Source organism: Nicotiana tabacum, chromosome 17 (assembly GCF_000715075.1).
Source record: "Nicotiana tabacum cultivar K326 chromosome 17, ASM71507v2, whole genome shotgun sequence".
Taxonomy (NCBI): Eukaryota; Viridiplantae; Streptophyta; class Magnoliopsida; order Solanales; family Solanaceae; genus Nicotiana; species Nicotiana tabacum.
In genome coordinates, this window is record NC_134096.1 from 13,011,943 (window position 1) to 13,022,061 (window position 10,119).

Sequence of the window (10,119 nt, forward strand, 5' to 3'; positions counted from 1 at the left end):
AAATGATTTAGATGGGGAAAAGTGGTGGCCGTTAGATGATAGGGTTTGGATGGTCGAGATTAGGTCTCTGGGGGACGGGTATTTAAATTAAAAGAGAAATTAGAGAATAAGCGTGAGTCGTTGATCAGATGGATCAACGACTCATTTATGGGTGTGTTTGTTCTGTGAGTTGAGAGTGAGGATGACATGGCATGTTGCGATTGGAGCAGGTGGGGTGGCATGGATTGCCAAAGTGGAGAGATGTAGGCCGTTTGGGTTGGGTAATTCCGGGCTGGGCCTTGTATTTGGGCTAAAAATTATTTAAAAGATAGCCACTTTGCATTGGATTCAAGAATTGCAATTGTGGCCTTTTTAGTCTTTAATCCCTTTTGAAATTAAGTTAAATAAACTTAATAATTTTTAATAAAATATAATAAAAATTATAATTGTTAAACACTACTAATTATTATAATTAATTAATTATTTGTAAAAATACTTCACTAGGACATTAATTTTTAACTATGAAATAGTAAACTAATTAACTATTTTAAGAAGTAAATTTATTGAATTAATTATATAACTTACGTATAAAAATTATTTTAATAATCCTAAAATAGTGAATATATTTGTAATTACATAATACTAATATCAAATGATTAATTTTGAAACTAATACTGAATTAATTTGTAGAAATAGGTATTCATTACCAGAAAATACTTTAAAAATATTTATTGTAAATTTTTAAATATAAATAAATTAATTTTAAAAGGGAGTGTCAAATTGGCCATCAACAAGCACTATAAGGTAAGTGATTTCTACCTAATGTGATTTAAATACATGGATTATGGATAGATTTTAACATAAAAATTAGTGTAATTTTAGAATTTTGTTGAAAAACCTAGGGTTTAGTAAAAGTGGGATTTGAACACGAAATTGATTATAGAATTAGGTATAAATTATATATATGAGTTTGTAAGGTCATGGGTAATAATTATCTACATAAATTTTTGTAATCCGGGCAAGTGGGCCCAGAGGTGACTTTTATAGATTTTCCGAGCGGGGTTGAGAAATTACTCTAATAGTTAAATTATGAACTTTTGAACATATATTTATCGATTTATGTGTCATTTGATTAGTTTCGGGTTGCTCGGCGTCGTTTTGAGGTAACTAGTAAGGTTTGAGAGCCGAGTAGAGGGCTTGGAAGCGAGATAAGTCTCTTGCCTAATCTTTTAAGAGGGAATTATGTGCTTTAATTGTTATGTGCCACTTTTTATGAGTGCTACGTACGCACGAGTTGATGGGAGTCCGTACCTAGCTAGAATCATATTTATGTCCGGTTAGACTTAGGACTTTACCATGCAATATTTGTATTACTTGAACTGAACTTGTTAGTTTAATTACTTAAATTTTTAATTAAAATTTGATTAGAGATTATGTTAGGTCAAACCTCATTACCTTGAGTTTTTGGCGGGATATTTCATTGTCCGTAAAAATCATGCTTTCTTTATGTTCCTATCCTTGTATTGCATTTATTTGACCCGTAGTTCGAAAAGTTCCTCTATTCCTGTGGATCGGGACGTATGCCTCGGCAGTGCTATGAAATAATATTATGGATCAAGCCGTACGACCTCGGAAGTGTATTTGAGATACATCAATGGTTCGGTCCGTACGATCACGGTAATGTACACTATTATTAGGGATCGGGTCGTACAACCTCGGCATAATTCATGCGTAATATCGCTAGGAGTCAGAATATACTTGAGATTTCCTTCTTGATTTGAAACTTGGCATTTACTTGATGTTCCTTATTTGTTTGAGATAGCACATGATATTTGAGGATATCATACTATCTTTATGTTGAATGATCTTGTTAGTTACAGTTTCTTATTTCATTATTATTGTTGTGTTTCTTGCCTATCTATAAATCATGTACTTTATTTATTGGACCACTAGTAAGTGTCGATGTCGACCCCTCGTCACTACTTTCTTCGAGGTTAGACTATATGCTTATTGGGTACGCGTTGATTTACGTACTCATACTACACTTTTGCACTAATTGTGCAGGTACTTCAGGCGGTCATACGGGCACGTATACGCATTATCCGGAGGCTTAGTGGTGAGCTGCTCTCCCTGCTCCGATCTGCAGTACCCGGAGCCTCCTTCCTTTTATATTTATCTTTTCTGTCTATTTTGTTTCAAATAGTAGCTATAGTGGTTTGTATATATTCTACTAGATTGCCCGTGCACTTACGATATCGCGTTTTGGGAAGTTTCTAGTAGATGATTATGATTGTACCTGATATTATCATTATTCCGCTTCATTATTCATCAATACTTTATGTCTCCATGATTTTTCTACACTTAATTTTATTTACTTAATGAAACCCATGATTTCAAAAGCATAAAAATAGATAATTAAGTTGTTGGTTCACCGTTGGCTTGCTTAATGACGACGTTGGGTGCCATCACGGCCTATGGTGAGAATTGAATCGTGACAATATGTATCAACAATATAAAATTTTCTTAAACGATTAATGCGGTTTAACCTTTTATAAAAGGTTAGTTATCATCTTATCAAGTTATCAAGTTATCAATTATCATAGAGTTTTACTTATAACTACCTTATAAGTGACATGATTGTGTCGATATTAGTTTATACAAACAATGCATAGAACATAAATTGCTTAAAATATATTTATGTAATCAAGTTACTTATAAGATAATTATATATAAATTTTATAATAAGCGTTAATCGGTAATTAGACAAAAAAAAACGATGACAAAACTACTATTAGTCTATTACATGTTAAATACACTTATCAAGTAAAAAGTCTTTAAACTATCAGAACCAATCTAAGCATTAAAAAAATCAAAACCAAAACAAAAACAAAATAATACTAACATAATGTTGGGAGAATTACACTATTTTGAACCAATTATAAATGACTGGCTTGAAAGTTTCATTTGTAGATAAAATATGAGGTGGCTTTATCCCATTGGAAAGCCACCTTATTCCCCCATCCAAAGTGACAAAATTATTCAATCCAAAAACTTCTTGTTCAGGGACCAGAATCAAATACCACAGATATTGTCCTTAAGTTATTTTCGCCATTCACTCTCTTTCTTTCTCTCTTCAAATGGAATCTCATTAAAAAAAAAATTGCATGCAAAAAATATAACTGAATAGGAAGAGAGTAGCAACTCTGCTATCTCTTTCCAAATTCAATATTCATGGCTCCAACTCTTACTTCAAATTCATTTCTCCTTACAACTACACCCCATCCAAGATTATCATTCAAGAATTCAAGATTCACTGTTTTTGCAAAGAAGTCTGGACCTTTCCCAAGTTTTCGCCTTGGCAAATCAGCTGAGTCTTCTAATGAGGAAAATCAAGAAACTACTACAAGCAATTCTAGCATTCCCTTCAGTTTTGACTTTGGTAATGTTTAATTGTGTGACCATAAAAATGTTGAATTCTATTACTATTTCATCTTTGATTTTGGTAACGTTGAATCGTGTGAACATAATATTGAATTGTGCTACCATTTTATCTAAAAGTTTAAGCTGTTAGAGAGAGCACGCTTTTAATTATTTATTATATTGTGTTGAATTGTGTGGACCTGATTCTTTTTCACGAGAGAGCATCCTTTGAATTAGTATTCCCTTGAGTTTTAATTTTGGTGATGTTAAATTGTGTATGTGATATTGAAGCGCATTACTATTTTATGATTTTTATCTAAAAGTTTAAGCTGTTAGAGAGTATACACTTTTAATTACTTAATTATATTATGTCTCAATACGTCCCTTCATGTGTCGGCTTAAATCTTTTACATGAGTTAAACACATGAAAGCAACTAACCTTTTTCGGGTGTCACTTGTGATTTGAATCCTGGACCTCTTGCCTGTTCTGATATCATGTTCAGTTATGTGACCATTTCATCTTATGTTGTTGACAGAACATACTTTTAATTACTTAATTATATTATGTTATGAACAGGTAAGTTACCTGATGTGAAGTCTTTGATACCTGTTAGCACCAATCCATCTTCTGGTTTGGCTTTTGGAAGGCAAAGGGCAAAGGATCCTGGAACAGTTTTTATTGCTGGTGCTACTGGACAAGCTGGTGTCCGCATTGCACAGACATTGCTTCGTGAAGGTTTTAGTGTCAGAGCTGGAGTTTCTGACCTTGGTGCAGCCCAAGAGCTAGCTCAGTTAGCCGTTAGCTACAAGGTTAGTTTCTTTGTCCCTGGAAATACAGAACTTTTTAGAGTATCCGGCATTGGTTGCAAGAATGAAACTCATCTTCTATCCACTAGTGGCGGATGCAGGATTTCCTGCTAAGGGGGTTCAAAAAAGAAAAAAATTAAAATGGATTGTAGCTAGTGGGGATTGAACCAATGACCTTATAAAGGTTTTGAACCCCTTGACCACTAAGCTATACTTTTGGGTTGTGTCAAAAAGATTCAAAATATAATATATAGAGGTAAAAAATAGATTTTGACTTATATATAGTGTAATTTTTTGACGAAGGGGGTTCGGGTAACCCCCTTCCGCCCCCCTAAATCCGCCCATGTTGTCCACGGTCTAGACGTCCAGCCTTGCGTAGGAGGGGAGAGTGAGTGTTAGAGTGTCTCGCATTGGTTGAGGGAATGGTTTGTTGTCTGCTTATATGGTTTGAGTTTCAGACAGTACTCACCTCGTAAGTTAACTTTCGCAACAAAGTTAGTCCCATCGTCCATTTTTCGTAATAGAATTGATGCTGAACGTTTAGGTGTATTCAACTTTTGCAAATGGCGAAAGATTTTAATGAACATCTTGAAACTTAGCAATACAAGACAATTCTCTCGATGGTTGTCGGCTCATTTGAAGGAGTCATAAATCAATATTGTTTAACTGCTTGGGCACCGAGTGTTCCACTACGTAAGGAATTACGTCAGAGGATCGATGTTCGAGTAGTATAGTAGGATTAAAGCAGTAAACAACGCATCCATATAAACTGCTCAACAATCTTGGAGGTAGTAAAAACTCAACCAACAAGTGGAATATGATTTTCTATACCATTTCTTTGAATGTCACTAAATGAAAGTATCTCCTCTGCAATTAGGTATAAAATCCTTGAGGCCAAAACAAAAAAGGATTAACTTGTAATTGGAGACTAGGCAAACAAAATGCTCTTAATACACAGTAAGAGAAGCGGTAGTAGAAAATAGATTTAACTATAAAAAAAAAAAGATCTGTTATGTTTTCTGACTATGCATGTTGCATCATTGCAGATAATCTCTACTGATGAGTCGAAACGCCTGAATGCGGTTGCATCCACATTTCAAGATGCAGAATCAATCGCAAAAGCAATAGGAAATGCTAGCAAAGTTGTGGTAACTATTGGTAAGGGAGAGGATGGTCCTACAACTGAAGTCACCACAACAGATGCCGTACAAGTAATACAAGCTGCACAATTAGCTGGTGTCGGGCATGTGGCCATAGTCTATGATGAATCTTCTTCAATAGGCTCTACCTACAATGTGCTCGACGGCATTACATCTTTCTTCAACAATCTGTTCTCAAAATCTCAACCACTGACGATATCGGAGTTTCTACAGAAGATAGTGGAGACAGATGTGAGCTATACACTCATAAAAACCAGCTTAACAGAGGATTTCTCCCCTGAGAGCTCATACAACATCGTCGTGTCAGCTGAAGGGAGTGCTGGTGAAAACGCCTACAAAGTAATGTAATGTATGCAATATTTCTTTTACATTATGAAAATTCTAACAAAATCCTAAGTTTGAGCATACTACTTTTGTTAGTGCTGTACATCTTAATTTTTAAAAAATTCAAAATTTGCTATATAACTTGTCTTCCGACTTGGAGAAAGTAGGTGTGATTTGCATTATCTGCTTATATGCTAGATAGGCCTTTAGCTACACGTACACTACCTGTTATCTTTTCCTTTTCTCCCGTCCCAGCCCCCTTTTTAAAGCGTGAGGAGTAGATTTATTAAGCTTGTGATCCCTTACTATCTCGTCTTTTTGTGGAAAACAGGTGGCTAAGTCTGAGATAGCTAAGCTAGTGGTGGATGTTTTCTCCAACACTGCAGTGGCAGAAAATAAGGTATCGACTGCTCTTTGTATATTTAAAGATTCTTGTGATACATTAAGCCATGTAGCTAAACTTGATTCTCAATAAGTACAGCTGAGGAAAGAGTTCAAATGAATTTTATTTGGTATTATACCATTAGGTATATGCAGGGGCGGATTTAGGGGGGCGGAAGGGCCGAAAAATTACGTTGTATATATAAGTCAAAATCTGTTTTTTACCTCTATATATTAAGTTTTGAACCCCTTTGACATAACCCAAAAGTGTAGCTTAGTGGTCAAGGGTTCAAGATCTTTGAAAGGTTATAGGTTCAATTCCACTAGCTACAATTTATTTTTTTTGAACCCCCTTCGCGGAGATCCTGCCTCCGCTACTGGGTATATGATGCTGCTCAACTTAGATGCTTTTACATAAGTCTACTTAATTATTTCACCAGTCGTCTTAATTAGTTATCATTGTTACCATTACATTAATAGAGACATTCATATAGACTATTTGTTACAATTTTTGTGAATTTTTACACATAAATTTAACACTTCACGCCGAAAGTATTGAATTCAGATGAACCCGGCAATATGTTGCATCCGCTTTGTACATTAGGTATGTCGCTTGTTAGGAAAATGATTATTAAAGTCACGAATTGTATGCCGGGGCAAGGATAAGTGTGAGTTTTAGAAAATATCTAACTTTAGAGAACGTCTAGTTTCTTTTAAATAAAGCATAACGGAACGGATACATAGATTCATATTATCAGCCCTAGCTAATTCATAGTTGAGACGTAGTCGATTGATTGGTTAACTGATAACTGGAAATTCTTTCCTTTTACAGGTTGTGGAAGTCTTTACTGATCCATCAGCATCAAAAAAGACTGTGGATGAACTTTTTAGGTAATTGCCCTCTTTTACTCAATTGTCTACAACCTTTGGATGCCATATCATCTAAATAAACGAACTAACGATTATATATACAGCACGATTCCCGTGGATGGACGGAGAAAGGCTTATGCAGAAGCACTTGAAAAATCGAAAGCTGAGGAAGAAGCTCGACAAGCTGCTGAAGCGTCCAAGAGACAGGAAGAAGAGGCGAAGAAGCTCGTAAAGAAAGAAGCAAAGGCTGCTAACGTTGCTAAAGAAGCTGAAGAGAAGGATTCATCAGCCGCAGGTCCGTCTGTTGAAAGTCTATTGGACAAAGCAAAAGGCTTAAGTATAGGATTTTCAATTGAAAAGTTCAGCTCACAATTGAAATCAGCTGTTGAAAAGGTCGGCGAGGAATCAACGCAGGTAGCTACCGTTAGGGGACAGGCCAAGGCCAGAAATTTGCCTGCTCAGAAAGCAGTGATCAAAACTCCTCCTAGGAAACCATTTGCTTCGAAAAAGAATGAGGCACCAAAACCAACAAAACAAACAGAGACTAAAACTGAGACGAGGAAGGTGTTTGGTGGGCTCTTTCAGCAAGAAACCATCTATGTTGATGATTAATGAGAAGGCTAAATCGTATTTTTCTTTATTGTTTTATTTTAGCCTAATTATGCCGGACGAGTACTGAGGTTAATACAATGGTTTAACTGAGGCTGAGTGAGAAGCATGTAAATCACTGCATATTTCTGTGGATCTTAAGATTTGTATATTTTGCATGAAATGTAATATTCAAGGCACTTGTTCATTGTTTTTCCCGCTTCCAAATAATAATACTAGCTTGTTCACTTCGACGCTCAAGTCATTTATGAGCAAGTAGGGGGCGGCAACTAAAAAGGTAGCGAGACTAACCACAATTTCAGGAATAGGTTGACTTTCTTTCAAAAACAAATGAATTATAGTAAGAGAATAGGATGTTAGCTAGTTATGGTAGTAGTTTCTTTTGTTTGGTTGTGCGGGTTAGTTCTCTACAGAAATTATGAGTGCTCTGATACTCATTTCTCTGAGTTCTGGTAGTTTTCGTCAAATGGTTGTGGCGATTACCTCCTAATGGAGGTGATGGATGGTCTGACACTTCTTTTTTTTTATTTCTGAGATATGTGACGATTAATATTGATTGTGACATGAGAATGGTGATGACTGTGTTTTTACTAGTTGGTGGATGGAAATTGATCTATACTAGCACGCTCTCTTTATGTTATGCTCCTAATCATCGATTTGAGAAGCTGAGGTGGATGCTCGATCTCTCACCATACTCTTGCACCGACTTATGTGTCATACTGTATAGAACCTTTGTACCACAAACCAAGGGCATATCTAGCTCTTAGGATATGGGTTCACGTGCACTCATACCCCTTTCCATAAAACCATGTATAACAATATCATATTTTTTCAAAATTACTTAAATATATGGATGCGCACCCATGCTCAAAGACTCCTATGGTGCAATAAACATTGGTTGCACCTCTACGAGTAAAATTTGCGGTTCAAATTCTACTTCAGACGGTCTTATTTTCAGCATAGAGTATAGATATATATACGTGAAAATCACTAAAAATTTAAAAAGAACATAATTTTGAACCTATAATTTCAAAAGTATAGTAGATTCATGGTAAGAGACTAAAGTTAAACACGTTAAATCTAAACTTTAGATCCACCTCTTCACAATAGTGCACCCATCATCTTGAAAACCTGGATCCACCTCTGCCACAAACTAGAAGACTAGTGAAATATACACAAAAATTATAGGAAAAATGACATTGTACAGCCGCTCTCAAAATAATAGTTATTTTTTTGTATATGTATACATTTTTGTATGTTATATACAAAAAAATTACAAATATTATACTCGTTTGTGGCTACCAGATGTTAATAGTTTCGGTTGCGGGCTAAGAGTGATCTTTGCCCAAAATTATCCTCCAACGAAGATGAGTATGATATCCGAAATCAGGGACAGTAAGTGTTAGCAATTACAAATTTATTTTTAAAAGTCATATTGGACCGAAAGTAGATTTTGATTAGTAATTTAAAATAAATCGTAATTAACCTGCTATATATAAAAAGTTAAATTACATTGATGCTGTAATTTATAATGTAGTCTATATAATTATGTATACGGTCGAAATAGATTTCGGCCTTCCTACGTGCGATCGAGTTCGAGTGTTAAAATATCGGAATGAGATTTTTAGGAGTGAGCTCCGAAGTCGGTACTAACGAGCCTCGAGCCCGAAGGTCGATCGAGGAGTCGGCTTGATAACCCTATCGAGCCCGTGACCGAATCGATCCGCAAGGCACTACTTCGAGGTAGAAAATGCGCGACGCTCATCTCGAAGGTCGGACTCGAGCCAAGACCGAAAGGCCCGACCCAGTAAAGAGCTCGAGCCAGTATCGAGCTCACAAACAAGAGCGGTTGCGACTGCACCAAGAGAGAGAATCTTGGCGGGAATCAAGGAAGAGACAAGTCATCATCGGCCTTCCACTATATGTTTTATTTTATTATTTTTTATAATGACCCTCTTATATAAAAGGGGGAATCTTTGTAAGCTAAAGGGGGAGACAAAAAAAATCACTTCTCAGATTGAAAGATATCCCTTTGTGTTTGCTTTACTTTATCTCACTCATTCTTATTGCCCACTATTTGCATTCTTATAGTCAAGAATATACATATCTCTATTTCTCTACACGATTTATATCGAATCGTATCGCATATCCCTAGAACCACACACAAAATCTAACATTATCCGATTTTTCCGGTAAACAGTTTGGCGTCCACCGTGGGGCCAAGGGTAACAGTGATCGTTTGATACAAATCTAAAGTACACGCTAGCTTACAACTTCAAATCAGCAATGGCTTTACTTATCGACTATGAAGTCGGCCTTCAAGATGAAACCAACAACTTGGTACCCGTGGCCGGAAGGCCAATTAACGATGGCACTGAGGCTCGAATCGAAGTACCCGAAATTCGAGCCGAAATACCATTGGATGTCAATTCACAAATAGCTTTGGAGGCCAATCAGCGTTCCGAACCGGAAAGAAGCATTCAGGGCGGTTCTCGATCCGTAGCCCGAGACACCCAAAATGCGGGGGAAATCGGGGCCAGCTTACGTATGATCTTCGAAATGCTACAAG

General features: G+C 36.2%; 1 protein-coding gene across 1 annotated transcript; it reads left to right on the plus strand.

The window, feature by feature from the left end:
• Positions 1 to 2,945: 2,945 nt before the first annotated feature.
• Positions 2,946 to 7,743, plus strand: LOC107791167 (protein PLASTID TRANSCRIPTIONALLY ACTIVE 16, chloroplastic). The gene is made up of 6 exons (XM_016613179.2): positions 2,946 to 3,418; positions 3,977 to 4,209; positions 5,253 to 5,705; positions 6,022 to 6,090; positions 6,904 to 6,962; positions 7,046 to 7,743. The coding sequence occupies exons 1-6, from the start codon at positions 3,211 to 3,213 to the stop codon at positions 7,551 to 7,553; spliced, it is 1,530 nt and encodes a 509-aa protein (XP_016468665.2). The 5' UTR covers positions 2,946 to 3,210; the 3' UTR covers positions 7,554 to 7,743.
• The last annotated feature ends 2,376 nt before the right edge of the window (positions 7,744 to 10,119 follow it).

Excerpts from the sequence above, each read along its gene's own strand:
- LOC107791167 (XM_016613179.2), top strand. The coding sequence starts at position 3,211 with ATGGCTCCAACTCTTACTTCAAATTCATTTCTCCTTACAACTACACCC. Across the intron at positions 4,210-5,252 it reads AGTTAGCCGTTAGCTACAAG|ATAATCTCTACTGATGAGTC; the intron begins GTTAGTTTCTTT and ends GCATCATTGCAG. Across the intron at positions 6,963-7,045 it reads ACTGTGGATGAACTTTTTAG|CACGATTCCCGTGGATGGAC; the intron begins GTAATTGCCCTC and ends TTATATATACAG.